At 41.3% G+C, this 22,974-nt stretch overlaps 1 protein-coding gene across 3 annotated transcripts in view; it reads right to left on the bottom strand.

The window, feature by feature from the left end:
- Positions 1-22,974, bottom strand: part of ERC2 (ELKS/RAB6-interacting/CAST family member 2) — a 926,792-nt gene that overhangs the window by 364,034 nt on the left and 539,784 nt on the right. For all 3 annotated transcript variants that reach the window (XR_016512310.1, XM_090282950.1, XM_090282949.1), the window contains exon 12: positions 2,588-2,748. Coding sequence is in view for 2 of the 3 variants with exons in the window: in XM_090282950.1 (XP_090139076.1) it covers positions 2,588-2,748 (161 nt within the window). In the remaining variant the exon portion in view is untranslated. The remainder of the gene's footprint in view (positions 1-2,587; positions 2,749-22,974) is intronic.

Raw genomic sequence — 22,974 nt, 5'->3', positions numbered from 1 at the left:
CCCTTCCCACCAGGGATTGGAAGCTGGGTAGACTTGGCTGAAAGTTGCTTTCATATTGCCTGCCAGTTGAAAGAAAATCAACAGTGCTTGGCACAGAGTAATAGTAAGTACTGACAATGATATACCCATCTGACAGTTCCCACATACATACATGGACTGGGTTAAGGTCAAGTAATCAATATGTCAACTTACAAATCAAGATCAATCAAACCAGTTGGATGGCTTGAACAGCCTAAGAGGCTGATTTATCTAGTTGGTGTTCTCAGTCAATATAATTGCTCCATACCTGTGTCCCTATAGTCCCAAGAAGGAGCCCGTAAATGGAGCTTCTGAGCCAGGTAAATAGTGAATGGGATCCATATTGGGCTTAACGAAGTGGGGCTTTGTTACTTTTACCAAAGGAATTAACAGAGGAATTTTGTATTTATTTTGTAGTGGTAGCAGATTAAGCACTTCAATAATAATGTGGCAATTCATCAAGAGGTCTTAGTTAAGTGCTATCTGAAATCATGAAATTAAGTGGAAAAACATATACACAAAAAAGGTTTATGTTTTAAAAAAATAAATTCAAATGTTAGATAAATGATACTCTTCACAAAGTATACTAAACAAATGACATATTTTCATTGGCTGATAGCACCATTTATACACATATGTGATTTTGATGTGCGAAGCCCTACTCTGAGTACCTCTCCTCAGAACCACCCCAAGAAAGTCATTACAGGAGGTAGCTGGAGGGTCAGCTATGGTAAGGACCTTTCCCTCAAGTCACCCAGCCACCAAATAGAAGCAACAGGATTTCAACCCAGGTCATATGACTCCCAAACCAGCATGCTTCATCATTATTTGTTCTCTCATAAAATGGAAAGAATATGCTCTTTTTATAAAAAGGGAGAAAGGGTAAGTTCCTTAAAATGGCATAGTAAGTGATTCCAGGAAATAGAAAGTTTAGTTGGGAACAGCAGGAGAACAATGAGAGAAACTATGCTGAACTGACACATAATAACACAAAGAGGCAGATGTGGAATATGTGAATGTAAAAGAATAAAGGCTGATGAACTCAATGTACTGGTATTGGAAATAGATTATTGATCAAGGCGATAATGTAAAAAATGATTGAAATACTTTGCTTCTTAGTTACATAAAATCCAGCCTCCACATTCATCTACTCACTTGTTCAACAAACAATGATTGAGCACCTACCATATGGCAGGCAGTGTCCTAGGCAGTATGAGTACCCATTGACTCACAAAACAAAAGTTCCAGACTTGGTAGTGCTCATGTGAGCTTCTTCAGAAAATGAGGTGGGAGAAAGGGAGCTTAAGATAGAAGATTTTAGTTTTACTCCTCGCCAGATGGCCTTAAGCAAATTACTTGAAATCTTTTTGAATTTCAATTCCCTGACTTCTAACCAGATAAAATATCTGTTTTTATTCTATCATCTTTTATTAGGAAAAATATGAATTTATATGTGAAAAGTAACTAGTTATTCTTTGGTCTTAGAGAAACTGAGGTAGTTGGTGAAGGATAAAAGTTTTGCCCTCATTATTAAGTCTTTCAAAATATTTCATTCCATATTTTCCATGATCTAAGCTCTCTGGGTTTAATGTTAACCATGTGTACCACTTGTAGGGTCAAGAGAAGGTCATTTTTCCATACCTAGCCACCAATTCCAAAGTCTATGTTACAGGCTTAAGATGCCATAATTATGTATATTTCCTCTTATTGTGGAAGGAAGTTGGATTGAAATTGTATCTTAGTGATTATTTCATTTTAAAACTTATATAGAGAGATGTTGCTTCTTGTCTACTTCTTCAGAAACAGATTCATAGTAATTGATTATTTCTAAAACCTTTGAGTAATTTTCTTTACTATGTTCTTCCATAATAATATTAATTCATTATGAGAGCAAATTAAGACCTAGATGAAGATGGGTGTGTCATGGGCCCATAGGAATGGCCACTGCCCAGCAGGTGGCTGTACTTTATTGATTAAATTTTTAAAAGTGATTGGTTCCAGTCTCCCCCACTAACTACCCTTTCCCAGGAAAGGGTAGAGGGTACAGGAGGATTTCCAAGCCTGTTTTTATCAGCTCAGCAAGTCAGAGTCCTGCTTTCTAAACAAAGAGGTGCCAACCTTGAGACTCCATGAAAGGCAACACAAGCCAGGCATTGTACACAAGTGAAAAGAATATAATTAGCAAAGTTATAGTCACAATTAAGAAATACCTCCTCAGAAAAGTTTCCACTTAACTGTGAGCAGTGCTCAAATTACCATTGTGCTTAACGAGGCCTCTGTTTCTTGGCCAGTTCAGACCTTGTGACAGACCTAAGAATGTCAGAGCCATCCACAATACACAGACATACAAAATCTAATGCTGGATATACATTTTTTTAAACAACAGATGTGAAAAATGTGCAAACTGGAACATGGAAGCTATAATTAACAACAACAGCAAAAGACATGTAGTCCCAGAAATGACTAGTCAAGTCCTCCAAGCTCTCTCTTCACCTTCTCTAGCCTTCCCTTTCCCATCCCTAAAGAGCAATTAGAAGAGAGAGACTAGGGAACAAAAATGGGTACTCACTTCATCTCCAGGATTTCCTCTAGTTGTTTCCTCCTTTCTATTCGAAGGTTGGCCAAATGCGCTTCCTTTTCAGCCAGGGATTGCTGCGTGGAGGCAAGGCGTGCCTTGGTGGAGTCTAGTTCCTGCCTGGTCTTCTCCAATGCATTCATCAGTTCCTCTATCTGAAAAGCACATGAAACATGCTGTTATTTCTCCTTTGTTCAAGTGCAAGGCATTGCTTGCTAGCCTGTGTTCTTAAATAGACAAAAGAATCAGAGACATCCTTGAACTGGGTATCTTGAAGTCCATTTTTCCTTTGTCCTTGGCTAAAAAACTAAATGTTTAAAACACAAGAAATGTCCAAATTTCTCCAAGATCCTTATTCTATTGGATTGTCAAATAACCTTCAGAGAAACTGTATAATATATTTATTAGAAGTGGAGGGTGGATGACTTGACCCAATTTCAACTGTGGCAAAAAATCTGAGACATTGCCTCACAGTTAGTGGAAGGCAACATTCAAAATGCACTTTGCCTGGGACAACATTCATTTGTGTGTAGGCCCTATAGTATACTGACAGGAAGTTAATCTACGTGTTTCAAATTTATTCATGTTTTAACCTATCAAAGCCTTGTTTCGCAAAAAGTGATTTGATGTCCAAGGGGCCTCAGGAGCCCCCTTTCACCTCACCTCCCAGACTCACAGTCAGGAAGCAAGATTTGGCCAAAGGGAACAGAATTCCAGCCACAAAAGGTTCAAGTTTGGTTTGCTCCTGAAGTTTGAGAGGGTTCTAAACTTGAAATAAATGACATGTAACTTTTATAGGGTGCTAACACCATAGAAATAAGTCAGACTATCAAATATCCACGTTTTTCAGCCAGGTCCTCAAAAATTGAACCAAGAAGCCCCAAGGCAAGGCCTTATCCTCCCCAAACCTCAGGGGACATTTAAAAACCAACACACAACAAAGAGGGCTGGAGTTTACAGTTCTGTTCCAGAGACTTCCATGCAGCAAGCTGGTGGCATGCCACCCTCTGCACAGATGCAGGCTGCATCCACTCTGCTGATTTAAATCAATGGAAGTTCCAGGAAGTTTCTAGATTCCAGAGTTAATGTTTGGGTTTCTAAGCCACCTTTTCAGCTACCTTGGCAAAATGGGCTCATCCATCACTAAAGGCAAAGAAACATGCTTCAAAACGTGTCAGTGACATGTTAAGTTTCAATTCATAAAGACTTTCTACACAATTTCTGTAGCTTTACATGGAATTTATTCAGAATAAGCCTTATAGTTCACATCCAAGGTAAATTACAGGCTTTTGAAATTTATAAAACCCTCCATTTTGCCCTGATAAAAAGAGGAAACTTGATGACCATGTAATGTAACTCAAAGCCAAAACCAAAAACTCTTTAAAAAGCAAGGAATATAAAGGTTAACCTGTTAAAATCATAGAACCATACCTGTTTAATTGGAAAATAAATAGCATTGTTCTTTAACCTCACAAATATACAGAATTTAAAATACAATCACAAACTTTTTAGTTTCTCACATAAATACATAGAACATCCTAAATATGACTAGAAGCTCTTATTTTTCCTCCTTTTTTCCTATTTTTGATTCATTCATTAGCAGCGTAAAAAGAGATCAGGATAGGGATTAAGAAGCATAATTGGTAGCTACAAAACAGACAGGGTGAAGTTACGAATAGTATAGGAAAGGGTGAAGCCAAAGAACTTATATGAAGGACCCATGGACATGAGCTAAGAAGGTGGGATTGCTGTAGGGAAAGGGGGGTACTGGGTGGAGGGGAGCAAAAGGAAAAGAAATTGGAACAACTATTACAGCATAATCAATAAAATAATTTCTAAAAATGTAATAAAAATCAAAATAAATGTAAAAAAAAAGAGAGAGAGAGAGAGAGAGAGAGATCGGGAGGGTTTCAAAGAGTGGCAACTCACCTCCTCCTGCAAATACTTTGAATCTACACTTGCAAACAGAGAAATTCTACCTGAAGAAGAACTGAGGGTTGACTGAACAGCTTCTTCACAAGAACTGATAGAGAAACCACACAGAAAGAGGTAAGAGAGATGGAGACATGGTGTTGTGGGAACCCCACGCCCAACAAGTAGACCTGTACAGGGGGTAGAATACTGAGGAGAGTCATACAGACACACTGACACTGGGGTACAACACAAAAGCAATCATTTAAAGGGCACCTAGACTAAATGGGAAGAAAGTCAATTTTCTAACTTTAGAGCATCCACCAGTTTGGATGAGGGGGAGCTCTCTCTGGGGTGGGAGTCTCCAGAGAGCGGCATTTGCTGTGTTCCCCACCACCCTGACTGCATAGGCAGGAGCTCTAGCCAGCTGGTCAAGGCCACCCTAGTGCATTCTAGGCTCTAGGCCCCAGGCCCCAGACCCCAGGCCTCAGACCACACCAGCTCCACCGCTTGCCCTGGGACTCCATGTGGCTTGCACCTGCCCCAGCCATAGCTCCTGGCTCCACCCTCAGCCCATGCCAGCTTCAACTACAGCTCCTGGCCAGTGCCACTTACCCTCAGAAATCTCCACAGCTTGCTCCAACTACAGCTTCAAGCTCACCTGCCAAAGCCACCTCTGGTGCTGCTTATCCCTGGGACACCTTGTGTCTCACACCTGTTCCAGCTACCGTTTCAGGCCTTGGTGCACCTTGCCCTGGGACTTCCCATGGCCCACATCCACACCAGCTACAGATCCAGCCAGCCTGCCAAGGCCACCTGGCACACTCACTCTACAAAGGGGAAGCTCCTACACAAGGCCACTCTTTCAAGACCAAGAGAGGGGCTGTTATGTCATCTAATTCACAGATAAAAATACAGAGAAACAACCAAAATAAGAAGACATAGGAATATGTTCCTAACAAAAGAACAGTATAAAATCCCAGAAAAAGAACTAAATGACACAGGGACAAGCAATCTACCAGATAATGAATTCAAAACACTGGTTATAAAGATGCTCAACAAACTCAAAAGAAGAATAGATGAACATAGTGAGATTGTAAAGAGAGAGACAGAAAACATAAAAATGAACCAGTCAGAGCTGAAGAATACAATAATTAAAATGAAAAATATATTAGAAGAAATCAACAGAAGATTACATGATTACAGAAATCCAAATCACAGAATAGGAACAACAAAAAGAAAAGGAAAAGGAAAAGAAATGAGGATAGTTTATGAAACCTCTGAGACAACATCAAGCACAGCAACAGTTGCATCATAGTGGTCCCAGAAGAAGAAGAGAGGAAAAGAGAGAGAATCTATTTGAAGAAATAGTGTTTGAAAACTTCCCTAACCTGATGAAGGAAAATGAATATCCAAGTCCAGAAGGCAAAGAGAGTCTCATATATGATGAGCCCAAAGAGACCCACACCAAGATACATCATAATTAAAATACCAAAAGTTAAAGATAAAAAGTTTAAAAGCAGCAAAGGAAAACACATAAGACCATCACCTTATTTTTTTTAGCAGAAACGTTTCAGAACAAAAAGGGATGGCACAACATATTCAAGTATTATTTAATGAAAGGGGGAAAAAAACCTCAAACCAAGAATATTCTTCCCAGAAATGTTATCTTTCAGAATTGAAGAAAAAATAGTTTCCCAGACAAGCAAAAGCTGAAGGGGTTCATTACCACTAATCTGATACTATAAGAAATGTTAAAGGGAGTTCTTTAAGTGGAAAAGAAAAAGTTGAAACTAAAAATAAGAAAGCTAAGAATCTCACTGATAAAGGCAAACATTTAGTAAAAGTAGTAGATGAACCAATTATAAAGCTACTAATAGTGTTAAAAGACAAAAGTTGTAAGATCATCTGTAACTACAATAATAAGTTAAAGGATACACATACAAGCACACAGTGTAAAATATAATTTAAAAAAATGTAAATGTGGCTGGGGGGGTGAGTAAAATATGTAGTATTCTTAGAATATGTTTGATGTTAAGTGACCATCAACTTAAAATAGACTGCCATAAACACAGCTTGTTATATATGAGTCTCATGGTAACCACAAACCAAAACCCTATAATAGATACACACAAAATAAAGGGAAAGGAACCCAAATTATTAAAGAAAGTCATCAATGTACAAAAGAAGAGAACAAGAAAAATAAAAAAGGAACAGAAAAGAACTACAATTAATAAAATTGCAATAACTACATATCAATCAATGAACACTTTAAATGTAAATGGACTAAATGCTCTAATCAATAAACATATGATGGCTGATTAGATTTTAAAATAATAATAATAAAGCCCCATGCATATGCTGCCTACAAGACATTCACTTCAGATTGAAAGACACACACAGACTGAAAGTGAAGATTGGAAAAAGATACTTCATAAAAATTGAAATGAAGAGAAATCTAGAGTAGCTATACTTAAATATATCAGACAAAACAGACATTAAAACAAAGGCCGGAACAATGGACAGAGATAAAGAAGGGTATTACATAATAAAAAAGAGATCAATCCAAAAAGGGGTATAATACTTGTAAACATCTATGCACCAAATGTAGTACCACCTAAACATAAAAAAGAAATATTAGCAGAAATAAAGGAGAGATTGAAGTACTATAGTAATAGTAAACAACTTTAACACTGCACTTACATCAATGGATAGGTCTTCTAGACAAAAAAATCAACAAGGAAACAAAGGTCTTAAATAAATGACATATTCGGTCAAAAGGCTTAATAGATATTTACAGAACATTCCACCCCAAAACAGCAGACTAGGCATTTCATTTTCAAGTACACATTCTCCAGGACAGATCACCATAGGACACAAAATAAATCAATCACAATGGTATGAAACTATTTAAAAAGCTGTAAAAACACAAACATGGGGAGGCTAAACATGCTACCAAACAATCAATTGTTAATAAAAAAATTCAAGTAGCAAATACAAAAAAAAATCTTGAGCCAAATGGAAATATAATAATACAAAATCTATGGGATGCAGCAAAGGCAAATCTAATTCACAGCAATACATGCCTATCTCAAGAAACAAACAAAAAATCTCAAAGAAACAGTCTATCACTACACCTACAGGAATAAGAAAAAGAAAAACAAGTAAAGCCCAACATGCGTGGAAGAATATAAACAATAAAGATTAGAACATAAATACATGAAATAGAGACTAAAAAGCATATAAAATATCAATGAAACTAAAAGACGGTTCTTCATAAAATGATCAAATTTGATAAAACTTTAGCCAGACTCATCAACAACAACAAAAAAACCAGAGAGGGCCCAAGTAAATCAAATTAAAAATTAAGAGAAAAGATGACAACTGATACCACATAAATACAAAGAATTATAAGAGAATACTATAAAAAATTATACACCAACAACCTGGAAAACCTAGAAGAAATAGATAAATTTCTAGAAAGACATAATCTTCCAAGGCTTAATCAGGAAGAAACTAAAAACCTGAATAGACCAATTAATAATAACAAAATTGAATAAGAAGGTGTGGAGACTTCCGGCCAAGACGGATGCCTAGACAGACAGCTGGGTCTCCCTCCACAACTAAGAAGGAATACAAATACCTCAAAATTAGAGACAACCAGAAGTTCCAGAAAATTGAGCTGCATGGAAGTCCAAAAAAGAAAGATATAAAGAAGAAATACTCATCCAGACAGGTAGGAGGGGCAGAGTCTGGGCGGAGAGGATGTGGTGTGGTGGAGGCAGCAACAGCAGGCAGGTGGAAAGCGAAGTCAAACATTTTAAAAAGTGGGGACATCTGGGGAGCTTTCCCAGCTCCTGAACAGACCGCACAGCTCACGGATCCCAGCACCAGCGAAAATCTGACTGTGCAAACCAGTAGGGGTTGGGGAGGACGAAGAAACTGCCAGTCTCTCAGCAGAGTCTATTTGTTTAAAGGGCTCCCACAGTCCTAGAATGTCTGCAGACCCACCCACTCTGGGAACAACAGCCAGAGCAACAGCTAGAGAGGCACCAGTCCCATACAGAAGTGGGAGAAGTGCCTGGAAAAGGTGTGAGTGCTCCAACGTACTACTGTTAATGTCTGTGTATATCCTTCCAACCTTTTTTTTTTTCCTGTGCAGACATATATCTTTTCCAGAAATATAGTCTACATTCTGATTAACCTAATTTTTACCAGAGGAATTTTTGTACTTTTTATGCTATGCCACTTTGTAAAGAAAATGATAAGCTAAGGCAGGTCGTTGGCAGCCGTCCGTCTCAAGAGACGATGGTGTAGCTTCTTAAGAGTCTATCTGCACCGCCGAGAATGGCTGTGCAGTCCGACTCGGGAGTGACACGGTATCTGTCTCCTCCCGTGTTGAATCGACATCTTGTGATGACGCTGGAGTGTCCTCTCCAGTGAAGCTGAAGCTACAGAGCCTGGGCAGGGTGATATGGAGGGTCTGCTGTTGCCCATGCAGCAGACCCCCCCTCTCTTCGCAGCTGAAGGGTCCAAGGGAAAGACGGAGTCAATACAGCTTGGCTTCAGGTGTGCCGCAGGAGTTGCCGGTGTTGACTACAACGTCAAACCGCCTTAGGGACTCCGGCTCCGGATTTTCTGTCGGGGTTTACTCCCTTAGCCTTTCCCCTGAAGAGGTATGCCGCAAGGCAGTGGAGGTTTTTTGGAGTCAGAATTTTCCTTCTCTGATGTGCCCTGACTGGAAGATCGAACCAGCGACACTTAGCTCGCAGGCCGACGCTCAATCCACTGAGCCAAACCAGCCAGGGACGCTAAGGCAGGTAATTAGGTAATTTCACAATATATTTTTTCTCCATTAAAAAAGAAAAAAAGGTGAGTGCTGAGCAAGTGGCATTGTTCCCTCTCTGATCCCTCCTCCACAAACAGCACCACAAGGTGGTGAAACAGGTCACCTGTACTGACAAATAGCTAAGGCTCTGCCCCTTACACCATAACAGGAGCTACAGCTCTACCTAAGACACAAAGGCAAACAAACACAGGAGCCTGTCAAGACGAAGGGACAGAGAAGTATGGCCCAAAAGGGGAAACAAATCAAGGTTCCAGTGGGAGAACTAAGTGATGAGGGGATAGCCAACTTAACAGATTTGGAAAGAGTCAACCTAACAGACGCAGAATTAAAAACACTGGTGATAAAGATGCTCACAGGCTTGACAGATATGCTTTAGTACGGCAAATGCATAAGGGAAGAAGTGAAGACTATGCTAAATGAAACGAAGAAAAATCCACACAAAACCAATGACGAAGGGAAGGAAACTGGGGTCCAAATCAATGATTTGGAATATAATAAAGAAAAAACAGTCAACCAGTACAGAATGAAGAAACAAGAATTGAAAAATATGAGGAGAGGCTTAAGAACCTCTGGGACGACTTTAAATGTGCTAACATCTGAATCATAGGGGTTCCAGAAAGAGAAGAGGAAGAGCAAAAAATTTAAAGCTTATGTGAAAAAAATAATGAAGGAAAACTTCCCTAATTTGGCGAAGGAAATAGACATACAAGTCCAGAAAGCACAGAGAGTCCCAAACAACCTAGACCCAAGGAGGACCACACCAAGACACATCATCATTAAAATGCCAAAGGTGAAAGATAAAGAGAGACTCTTAAAAGCAACAAGAGAAAAGCAGAGAGTTACCTACAAAGAGGTACCTATAAGACTATCAGCTGATTTCTCAAAAGAAACTTTGCAGGCAAGAAGGGACTGGCAAGAAGTATTCAATGTGATGAAAAGCAAGGACCTACAATCAAGATTACTCTATCCAGCAAAGCTATCATTTAGAATGGAAGGGCAGATGAAATGCTTCCCAGACAAGGTAAAGCTAAAAGAGTTCATTATCACCAAGCCATTATTATATGAAATGTCAAAGGGACTTATTTTAAAAAAAGATCAAAACTATGAACACTAAAATGATAACAAACTCACAACTATCAACTACTGAATCTAAAAAATAAAAACAAAATCCAACTAAGCAAACTGGAATAGGAACAGAATCACAGGTATAGGGATCATTTGGAGGGTTATAGCTGGTGGGGGGTAGAGGGAGAAATGGAGAAATGGTGCAGGGATTAAGAAGCATAATTGATTGGTACAAAATAGACAGGGGGAAGTTAAGAATAATATAGGAAAGGGCAAAGACAAAGAACTTACATGCATGACCCATGGACATGAACTAAGAGGGGTGGGATTGCTGGGGGAAGGAGGCTACTGGGGAGAGGGGAGCAAAGGGAAAATAACTGGGACTACCATAACAACATAATCAATAAAATATACTTTCTAAAAAAAGATAAAAAATTGAATCAGTAATTTAAAAAAAATGCCCCAAAACAAAAATCCAGCACCAGATAACTTCACAGGTGAATTCTACCAAATATTCATGAAGAATTGATACTTATTCTTCTGAAACTATTCCAGAAAACTGGAGATGAGGGAAAGCTTCCAAACACATTCTACAAGGCCAACATTACCCTGATAGTGAAACCAGATAAAGACACTGCTTTCACATTCATTAACTATATAGAACCTTGGGAAAATGTCTTTGTTTCCTCATCAATAGCAACAGTACTTCTCATAAGAAGTGCTATTAAATGACAGTATTAAATAAAGCAGAAACAGTGAATGTAAAGCTCACAGTGCAAGGATTTGCAAATATGAAAACACGTAATACCTTTTTAACAGAAGAGGCAACATAGCATTGTGGTTACAAACAAATTCATGAGCTATTCCACTGCTTACTAGCTGGGTCACTCTGGGTGAGCTCTCTGAGCCTCAGCCACCTCACTTTTGAAGTGGAAGTAAAAACAGAACTTAGTTCAAAGGGGTTTTGTGAAGATTCAATGGGTTAACATGGGTGATCCCCTGAGAACAATGCCTAGTACTTGGTGCCTAGTACTCGGTGCCGGCTCTTGTTCATACAGTGCCCGGTAAGTATTCAGCCTGTTTTATGTTTGCTTATTACTGAATTCAAGATTTTGTGCTTGCTGTCCCCTACCCTAACACAGCCACAAGTACATGCAGACACACTCCTGGACTACCCTATGCGGATCCCTCCAGTTCCTGAAATCACCCATCTGTCAATGCTGTGTCACGGAGGCCTGGCCTCTTTCACAGGGTGCAAATGTAGGGTGCAGTAATGGAAAGTTAGAGCTCTGAAAGTGGGCAGATGTGGGTCAAGCTTTGGCTCCATCAAGAGAATCTCAGGGACCTTAAGCCAATCTTAACCCAATGCTTCCTAAACTTTTTTGCACATTAGAACCTATTGCAAAGCTTTTTAAAATCCTGATGCCATGGCCACACCCCTACCAATTAAATCAAAATGCTTGATAGTGGAAGTTAGGCCTCAATATTTCATTAAAGATAACAGATGGTTCCAATGTGATTGCAAAATGCAGCCAAGCCTGGGAACCCTGGACATTACTGATCTCTCACAAACCCTGCAGGTTCTCCCTCTAACTGGGGAGGAAACATAGGCTATAGCACATAAATGGAGGTAATATACATAAAGCATCCAGCCCTCTCTGCAGGACCTCCTGGAAGTGTTCAGTGCATGACACTTACCATTGTCCCCAGTATGGGTTTCTAGCCAGGCTACCTTAATTCAACCCAAGTGTCTTTAGTTCTTACTGTCTGCACCTAGTTTCTACCACCTAATCAATACCTCTTCCCACTTCTACACAACTATTTCATGTGTGTGCTTAGTGCTACAACTGGATTGTAATACCCTGGAAGGCAAGGACCACGTCTCTGTCCTCTTTGGAAACCCCATCAGCACCTGACACAGTACCAGTGTCCACACTCAATAAATACCTGTGGAATGGCAGTAAGGGGAATGCAAAAACGTGATTCTGAAACACCCCCCTTTGAGTCACTTAGTGCAGTGATGAATGAAGTGTAAGCCTGGACTTGATACTTTCCTACACTATAAATCAGTGGTCTCCTTGCCATCCTCACCAAACGTCCTTCAAGTTCTTGCTCTCTGTTTGCCTCAAGTACTTTCTCTTTTCTATGGAGACAAGGGGGCTCAGTTACTCAGCTCCTGAATGGATGGAGGACCTATGCCCACTGCCACCCCAGCAGCTGTCAAGAGTACCCAGGAACCTGTAAGTTTCAAGTTGGCACAATAAAAATGTTCCCGGGCCTTGAGCTGGAGTAGAAGCATGTAGCTCTTGGTTCTGCTATGCCTTCTGCAGTCTCCTCTGAGACTTGGGAGACATGCCCTCCTTCCTGCCTTCATTCCACCACCTCCGCAGGCGTTCCCTATGTGCCAGGGATTCAACCAGGCACTCGTAACAGACCTGTCCTCAGAAGCCATCTGGTTTGGCAGGCAAGCTTAAATCAAACAACAATTTAATCACAACTGTGATTTTGAAAATTATTAAAGTACTGAATGATTCGCCAGAATAAAACAGGAGCCAATCCTGCCCTAGGCTTCACGGCCAGCCTCCGGAAAACAGGCAGTGGGAGGGCCTGCTGGAGAGGAGGGTAAGAAACAGGTGCTAGTGACCCAGGCAAGGGCGGGGGCTGTGGTCCTGTTCACTAGGGAACTGCTGCTTGGAGAATCACAACAATCCTGAGCCCATAAACACTTTTGAGAAATTTTGATACATTTGCTTCTTTTAGCAACCCATGTATTGGTAATTGACCAGACAATATTTCTTGAGTGTGAATAATGCTTTATAAAGGTTATTTAATTCCTAGAACACCATCTTCAGTGAAAACAAAAGAACTCACAGCAACTTCAGAAGTCTTCTATATACTCGAGATATTTCATTTAAAATAATTTCCTGAAAATAAATAAATAAATAAACTTCTAAAAGGTCCCCAGATATGGCAAGACTAGTATTCTAATCCTATATCTACAAAGCTAAGATTACATTTTAAAACACGTTGGCTTGGTGTTACATACCTAGAACACAATAACTAAAGGTTTCTTCAGGCTAGATATCTATTTGGTGTCACCAATTTTTATAAAAGCAAACCTTTAAGTAACCATGTGCCATTTCTGATTTTACAAGTCATTCTATGTGGCAGACCATAAAAATTCTTTCATGAAATGGTTAAATTACCAGGACTATTCCATTGTATTTGAATAACACAAAACTCTGTACACTTTGAGAATAATGAAACCATCAGATGAATTTCTAAAGAGTCTAGTGCTTATATCCAGCCCTGGAAAAACTGTTGGAACTTTTAAAGAGAATGGCGAAGCTTAAAACAATAAAATAAAAAACCTGTTTAAGACCTTAAATCATTAACATCTGTCGGCTTAAACTTACGCATACGTTTGTGTTGTTTAACTAAATATTTGAAGACCAGCTTCTCTCTCAGTTATCTGCCAAACCCCACGCTCCGGATTCTGTGTGTCTTCCCGGCACGTGGCGGCGTCCAGTGCTAGTCAAGAGGCTTGCTTGGCAAGAGCTGATCTCCAAATATTTTGATAGAACAAATATATTTTTCTTAAGTTATATGCCAGTATTGAGTTAGTGTCTATTTTGTGTTGATAATTTGAAATTTTTAAATAGCTTTTAAAACTATATTCTAAAAATATATGAGCTCTTCGGCCTCAGCCTTCAGCATCCATCCTGGTGTCCTGTTTTCACTTGATCCTGACTGCAAGAAGATGGTAGTCCATTTGCACTAGAACACAGAGCCAAAGAAACCCGTGTCCCAGGTTATAGCAAAACCGGAACATGAATTGGTCCTGTGGGAACAGCCAGGATTTGGCGCAGCTCTGCTCTGCTCTGGGCACAGAGGTGGTCGCCCTGAGATCAGAAGGTGAAGGTAAACGCTGAAACCCTCCCCCCTCGACAGCAACCACTCTGCAGACCACACTGCTGTGGGCAGAAGAATCTATTAAAACAAGGACAACTAATCTCATTTTCCCAATTACTCTTATCTGACTTTTCTATCTCCACCTCCTTCCCACCTCCCCACTGCTGCCTTAGAGTGACACCTTTTGGAAAAGGTGGAAACTGAAAATCCCCAGACTGCTTTTTGCCTGGATCTGGCCACCACCCTCAAGACTGTTAGGGATTTGTCTTCTCTTACTGAAGCTTAAGCCTTTAGGAGCTTTACTTAAATGTGTCACCTCTGATCCTTCAGCGGCAAACAAATATCCACATCAAGTGTCTGAGGTCAAGCTCTTAGATGTTGACATTTTAAAACTGCCTTCTCCTCCTTTCTCTTCCCAGGCTCATTAACAAAACTTTGCACCATAATAAAAGACTGGTAGAGAAGAAATGTGTAAAATATATACATCTGCTTTAACAGAGTTGGTTAAATCAAACAGTGTTGGAGTACCAGTGAATAACAGTGTCTCCAGGCTGCCCTTGAGCACTCTTCGTTCCAGATCGGATCTGGCTCTGTGGAACCTCCCTGAGAACAAGGCTGTGTAGGATATGCTTCTCTGTATGTTTGGTGTAGATACTTCTTGAGCAACTGAGAGATATTCTTCATTTATGTATACACAGCTGGCGTAGGGAGAAGATCATGTCCACTGTTGATCGGCCAGCTCCGAGCAGCATAAACCACTCTACCTCGCCTTTATCGACCTCACGAAGGCGTTTGATCTGGTCAGTCGAAGCGGACTCTTCAGCTTGCTATGGAAGATTGGCTGTCCACCACATCTGCTTGCTGTGGTCATGTCCTTTCACGACAACATGCACAGCACGGTGTCCTACAACGGCGCAACCTCTGAGGCCTTCCCAGTCAGCAGCGGAGTAAAGCAGGGCTGCGTCCTCGCGCCTACGCTGTTCGGAATCTTCTTCTCCATGCTCCTCCAATACGCCTTTAAGGACTGCAGCGAGGGTGTCTTCATTCACACCAGATCCGATGGCAAGCTCTACAACCTGGCCCGTCTACGAGCCAAGACCAAAGTCAAAGAGGTGCTCATCCGTGAGATGCTCTTCGCCGACGACGCAGCCTTGACATCACACTCCGAAGAGGGACTCCAGCAGCTAGTCACTTGCCTTTCCCACGCATGCAAGGAGTTCAGACTAGCCATCAGCCTGACGAAGACGAATGTTATGGCTCAAGGCACGGGGACTCCCCCATGCATCACCATCGACGGATACACCCTGGAGGTTGTCAACGACTTCACTTACCTCGGGTCCACCATCTCAAGCTCTCTGTCAGTTGACTTGGAGGTCAACCGGAGAATCGCCAGGGCAGCCACAGTTATGGCCAAACTGAACCGGTGAGTGTGGAACAATTCCAGCCTCACTGAGAAAACCAGACTGAGCATCTACCAAGCCTGCGTACTCAGCACTCTCCTCTATGGCAGCGAGACGTGGACCACCTACGCAAGGCACGAAAGGAAACTCAACAGCTTCCACATGAGGTGCCTGCGACGCGTCCTGCATGTCGCCTGGCAGGATAAGGTTCCCAACACCGAGGTGCTGAAGCGAGCCAACATGAGTAGTTTGCATGCAGTTCTTAGTGAGAGACGCCTCAGGTGGCTCGGCCATGTCAAAAGAATGGATGCAGGCCGTATTCCCAAAGACCTCCTCTACGGCGAGCTAGCAGAAGGCCAGAGGATGACAGGGTGCCCAAAACTGCGGTTCAAAGACATCTGCAAAAAGGACATGACACAATGCTCCATCAATCTCAACACATGGGAAGTTCAAGCAGACGACCGCCTAGCCTGGAGGCTCGCGGTCAGGCAAGGTACGTCACACGCAGAGGCTGCGCGCAACGAGGAGGCGTTCCAGAAAAGATCGAGGCGGAAGCAGCGTCAACAGCAGCAACAACAGCCATCTGCCTTCACCTGTAACAAGGGCGGCAGGGATTGTCACTCCCGAGTTGGACTGCACAGCCATTCTCGGCGGTGCAGATAGACTCTCGAGAAGCTACGCCATCGTCTCTCGAGACGGACAGCTGCCGATGATGTATACACAGTTCTGTAGCACTGGTCCTTTCTCTAGCAGAGTCTCAAACATTCCTGAAAAGCAATCTAGGAGTTGGTTAAGAGTGTGGACTCTGAACCCTGGCTGGTGTAGCTCAGTGGATTGAGCACCGGCCTGCAAACCGAAGTGTTACTGGTTTGATTCCCAGTCAGGGCATATGCCTGGGTTCCCTGTTGGAGGTGTGAGAGAGGCAACCACACATTCATGTTTCTCTCCCTCTCTTTCTCTCTCCCTTCTCCTCTTTCTAAAAATAAATAAATAAAATATTTAAAAAAAAAAAAAGAGTGTGGACTCCGAAGCCAGAGGGCTTAGGTCCCAGTCAGGAATCAGCACATGCTGGCTGCGTAACCCTGGGAAATATACTTGCACTCTATGTACATCAGTTTCTTTCTCTGTAAAATGTGGTACATAACTGTACTTCCTAACATCCCTGTGAAGTTACAATAGTTACATGCTTGGCACATAATAAGTACACAGTAACCTGCAATCATTATCCATGGTGATGTTAGTTTAAACACTGACATTTTGTTTTCAGCCTGTGAGAGGACGAGCAAGCAGGACAGAGCACTGAGTTTCCATTTTCTTACATTTTCAAAATGATACAATATTTTTAATCTTCAATGGAATGGTGAAACTTTTTACTATGATATCTGTTTGTAACAAACCAAATTAATTACATGCAAAATAAGTATTCATATTTTAGTCTTACTTAGCTAAGTTCCAAACACAGTCATGCACGACCTCATGAAGCTATTAGAGCTATACTGTCCAACAGAACTTCCTGCAGGGATGGCAAGGCTCCAGTTTGAGCTATGCGGGGTGGGGTGGGGGTAGGGTGAGGGGCCATTAAAGCACTGGAAATGTGACTGGTGCAACTGAGGAACTGAATGTTTAATTTAATTTAATTTTAATGAATTAAAATTTAAATGTAAAGAGCCGTATGTCTAGTGACTACTGTATTAGAAAGAGCCAGAACATCCAAGGTTTACAACATTATTGTCCAATGATGATGTTTAGAACTTATTTCAATCTTTGTGGTAAGTTTACCTATCTTGAACATATGAGATCAACTTTTAAATTCAGTATAACTCATGAAGTACAATTTGACCAAGTAATTCCACTTTAGAAATTAAATCTATTAATGAGGGATGTAGCCAGAGGAATTTATACTAAAAGCTATAATAAACATGTTCATTACAGGTTATACTTATTTCTTATAAAAATCAGAACAAAAATTGGGTATGTATGTACATGTGTGTATTTATATGTGTTGCAAAGAAACTGGATAATAACATCACAAGCATCCAACTCTTGACATATTGGTCAGACATTAAACACTAAGAAGAAAGATTTAATGTAAAGGAAAGAGGTTCAGGAAATCCTAAGTGAGAAAAGCAAATAAGTAAATAATAAATACAATAAAATCCCAACTATATGTGAGTTGTTCAATGTATAGTCACAGAAAAAAAGACTAAGAGGAAATGCAGCAAAACATTCATGATGGGTTTGTTTCTGGGCTTAGAGATTTCAGGTAATCTATTATATTTGTCTTGGTACTTACTGTGACAAATATAAATTATCAATGTAAAAAAAAGCAATTTAAAAAATTGCAACCAAGGTAGTTCTGCATAGAAAGTACTTCTGGTCCCATGAAAAAGGTAGTTGCTGCTAGAACATAGCTCCCAAAGGGGAGGAATAAAGCAGGACTCCAGAGCAGGGCGAGCCCTCTGGTGACAGTAATGGTGGCAGCTACTCTAAGCCAAAATGCCCTTAAGACAGACTACATTACCAGGCATGGCTGCTTTGGCCCTGGCAGTCACTTAGATTTATGCTGATTATAATCTGGGTTCACTAGGGAGTGCCTGAGTGTTAGGACTCCAGAGCTGTCAACAGTCATTCCTGCCACCTCCACCCTGCCCCACAATGTGTTTGAACATTGCTCATTTTACCTGTTCCCTCTCAAGTTCCTACAGGTTTTGGAAGTCCAGTATGGTTGTTTGCTTGTTCGTTTTGTTTTGTGCTTGTTCAGTATTTTACAATTTTGTTGTTATCACTGTGTTTCTGCAGCATGCAAAATAAATTGTTGGGTCCTAAAAAATCAAAACCATGTGTCTATTCCAGTTGGCCACTTCTATTATTAAGGTTTATTCATTCCCATTGAACAAATCAGTGCAGTGTTGTCAAATAGACCAACTTTTGCAATGCAAAGATCAATTCTGAGGTGATTCCAAGAAGGAATGACCTGCTGAATATTCCTGCTGGCTTGGCTCTGTAGGAGACACCTGTTGATGATGACAAATTTCAATTAGCCCAGCTCAAGTCTGACTGCAAACCCTTTCCAGATCCCCTCAGGATGCTTGCATCACCATTCGCTCTACCTGAAGCAATAGGTAGTGGCCACCCTGATGTCACCTGGGTCCTTGATATATGAAGTCTAATGCATCTTTGTATTTTCCCACTGGGCCCAGCATCTCAAACACACAGTAGATGGTTGATAGATAATAGAGGGAGAGGTGCCAAGAGGGAGAAAAGAAAAGGGGGAGCTATACCATAGAAAGATAATCATTACCTCTGATTTAAAGAGTATGGTTTTCTATATCCCATTTGACCCTCACATATTCCCAAAGAAATATGGTATTTAATTGATGGATAATTCAAGCTCAGAAACGGCAAGGTGTTTACCCAAGAACTGCAGATGGCTTACTTTTTACAAGGATGTGAGTCTAATTATTGAATACAAATATAATGAAACAATTCTTAGAGGGGACTATACTGAGAGAATCTGGGTGGAAACTCTGGAATAATTCCTTCAATAGCAAGGAAAGACCTTGGCTCATTCTCCTAGTGTCCTCAGTTCTAGACACAACATCTAATGTACAACCAGCCCCTGCAAATGCATGGAAGAGCATAATTTAGTGAATGGACTTCGGGTTTCATTTGAGTCACTGGAGTATAATATCCACTATGTACTTTGATTCCAGCAATATTCCAAACTATCTTAGTTGACTTTTATATTATTTTCTATCACTATGTAACAAATTACCATGAACTTTGCAGCTCTGTAGGTCAAAAGACTAGGCAGGAAGCACTATATGACTAAGTTCTCACAAGGTTGAAATCAAGATATTGGCAGATTGCATTCTCCTCTGGAGCTCAGAGTCCTCTCCTAAGCTTATACGGTTGGAGTAAAATTCAGTTCCTTGCAGATGTAGGACTGAGATCCCTGTTTCCTTGTCTCTAGCTCCTAGAGACCATTTGCTCTCCCTGTGACACAGCACCTTCAAATCTAAAGAAGCCAGAAATAAAAAAGATACACCCCTTGCATAATATCTTCCCCATGCTTTGAGTCTTTCTTCAGGAACAGCCAGTCACTTTTAAAGGCTCACTGACTTTATCAGTCCCAACAAGGATAATCTACCTTTCTTAAAGTCAACTGTGCCATATAACACCTAATCATGTGTATGCTAGCTCATCATATCCACAGGCCTGGCTATTATGCATAGTGCTAGCATATCCACAGTGCTGAGGATGAGACCATGCTCATAATCATGTGAGTGATACCCCATCATATCCAGAGATTACACGGGCATGTACTCCACTAAGAGGGAATCTTGAGGATCATCTTATAATTCTATGAACCACAGCTTTCTTTTCATTACTGATCACATAAAACAAAATGGACATGATAATAAAATACTCTCCACTGTTTAGTTCTCTTTTACTTTAATGATACACAATTGCATTTCAAAATGTGTATGTCAAATATAAGGTAACTTCCCGAACTTGACAAAGAGCATTTACCCCCAAAACAAAAAGATTTGCAGATACCAATGGTGAAAGACTGAAGGCTTTTCCTCTAAGATGGGGAGCAAGGAAAGAATATCTGTTCTCACCCCTTTTATTCAGCATAATGAGGGGCGTTCTAGCCAATATCATAAGTCAAGAAAAATAAATAGGACTTCCGGCCAAGATGGGGGCCTAGACAGGCATGCTATGTCAGCCTCCACAACCAAGAAGGTATATAACTACCTCAAAACTACAGACAACCAGAAGTTCCAGAAAACTGAGCTGCATGGAAGTCCAACAAACAAAGCTATAAAGAAGAAATACTCATAGAGATAGGTAGGATGGGCAGAGCCCAGGCAGAGAGCATGTGGTGTGGTGGCAGCAGCAGTGGCGGCAGTGGCAGGCTGGCAGAAAGCGCAGTCACCCATTTAAAAAAGTAGGGAGGGACACCTGGGGAGCACTCCCAGCACCAGACAAGACCCGAAGCTCACGGCTCCAGTGCTGGGGAAAATAAAGCCTCATTGCTTTTGACTATGAAAACCAATGGGGGTTGGGGCGGGGGAAGAAACTGCCAGACTCTCAGTAGAGTCCACTTGTTTAAAGGGCCCCCACAATCCTAGAATGTCCTCAGACCCACCCACTCTGGGAACAACAGCCAGGGCAACAGCTAGAGAAGTGCCAGTCCCATACAGAAGTGCCTGGAAAAGGGTTGAGTTCTGAGCAAGCGGCGTTGTTCCCTTTCAGACCCCTCCCCCAAATACAGTGCCACAACATGGTGAAACAGGTCACCCATACTGACGAATACCTAAGGCTCTGCCACTTACAATGTAACAGGTGCGACAGCTCTACCTAAGACACAGAAGGAAACAAACACAGGAGCCTGTCAAGATGAAGCAACGGAGAAGTATGGCCCAAAAGAAAGAATGGATCAAGGTTCCAGTGGGAGAACTAAGTGATGAGGAGATAGCCAACCTAACAGACACAGAGTTCAAAACACTGGTAATAAAGATACTCACAGGCTTGACAGATAGGCTTAAGTATGGCAAATGCATAAGGAAAGAGATGAAGGCTATACTAAATGAAATGAAGGAAAATCCACACAAGACCAATGGTAAAGGGAAGAAAACTGTGGTCCAAATCAGTGATTTGGAATAGAAGGAAGAAAAAAATAGTCAACCAGTACAGAACGAAGACACAAGAATTGAAAAAAATGAGGAGAGGTTTAGGAATCTCTGGGACAACTTAAACATGCCAACATCTGAATCATAGGGATGCCAGAAGGAGAAGAGGAAAAGCAAGAAATTTAAAACTTATGTGAAAAAAGAATGAAGAAAAATTTCCCAAATTTGGTGAACAAAATAGACATACAAGTCCAGAAAGCACAGAGAGTCCCCAACAAGCTAGACCCAATGAAGACCACACCAAGTCACATCATAATTAAAATGCCAAAGGTGAAAGATAAAGAGAGAATTTTAAAAGCAGCAAGAGAAAAGCAGAGAGTTGCCTACAAAGGGGTGCCTATCATCTGATTTCTCAAAAGAAAGAAGGTACTGGCAAGAAGTATTCAATGTGTTGAAAAGCAAGGACCTACACCCAGGATTACTCTAACCAGCAAAGCTATCATTTAGGATGGAAGGCAGAAAAAGTGCTTCTGAGACAAGGGAAAGCTGAAGGAGTTTATCATCACCAAGCCACTATTATATGAAATATTAAAGGGACTTATTTAAGAAAAAAAAAATCAAAACTATGAACATTAAAATGACAACAAACTCACAACTATCAACAACTCAATCTAAAAAAACAAAACAAAATCCAACTAAGCAAACCGGAATAGGAATAGAATCATAGGTATGGGGATTATTTGGATGGTTATCAGCTGGGAGGGAGAAGAGGGAGAAATGGGGAAATGGTGCAGGGATTAAGAAGCATAATTGGTTGGTACAAAATAAACAGGGGGAAGTTAAGAATAATGTAGGAAAGAGTGAAGCCAAAGAACTAATATGCACAAGCCATGGACATGAACAAAGAGGGGTGAGATTGCTGGAGGGAAGGGGGGTACTGGGCGGAGGAAGCAAAGGAAAAATAAATGGGATAACTGTAACAGGATAATCAAAAATACATACTTAGACTTCCAGCCAAGATGGAGTCTTAGACGGACATGCTCGGCCTCCCTCTACAACTTGAGAGGAATACAACTACTTCAAAACAAAAGATAACTAGAAATCCCAGAAAATAAAACTACACGGAAGCCCAACGTATGAATAAACCAGCGACGCTCTTTGGGCAGGTAGGAAGAGCAAAAGTGGGTGGTGCTGTTTGCGGTCGCACCAGGGACAGCGGCAGGGAGAACAATCCCAGCGGCAGGGAGAACAATCCCGGCTGCAGTCAAACCTTGGCGCCTCGCGACCCCAACGCTGGGAGAATCAGCCACCACATCACCTGGAACAGTGAGGCCCAGGGGACGGGAGGACGGATCCCAGTCTCCTAGCGGAATAACTGTGTGAATCCATCTTGGACCCCCGCCCCCACACAAACCACCACAGGGCTGCGAAATAGGTTGCGGATCTCCACTGGTTGCTGGGCAGTGACGACAAAGCGCCGGCGAGAAAGGATGCAGATCAGCGCCAGTCGCTGGGTTGTGACGAGTACACAGGCACTGCCCCCTACAGGCGGCCCAAGAAAGCAAAACGCATCTGTCAAAATGAGGCAGACAACTATAGAAATCC

Source organism: Furipterus horrens, unplaced genomic scaffold, assembly GCF_987537825.1.
Source record: "Furipterus horrens unplaced genomic scaffold, mFurHor1.1.pri manual_scaffold_7, whole genome shotgun sequence".
NCBI classification, from domain to species: domain Eukaryota; kingdom Metazoa; phylum Chordata; class Mammalia; order Chiroptera; family Furipteridae; genus Furipterus; species Furipterus horrens.
The sequence above is the reverse complement of the archived record's forward strand: the minus strand, read 5'-3'. Positions and strand labels throughout refer to the sequence as shown.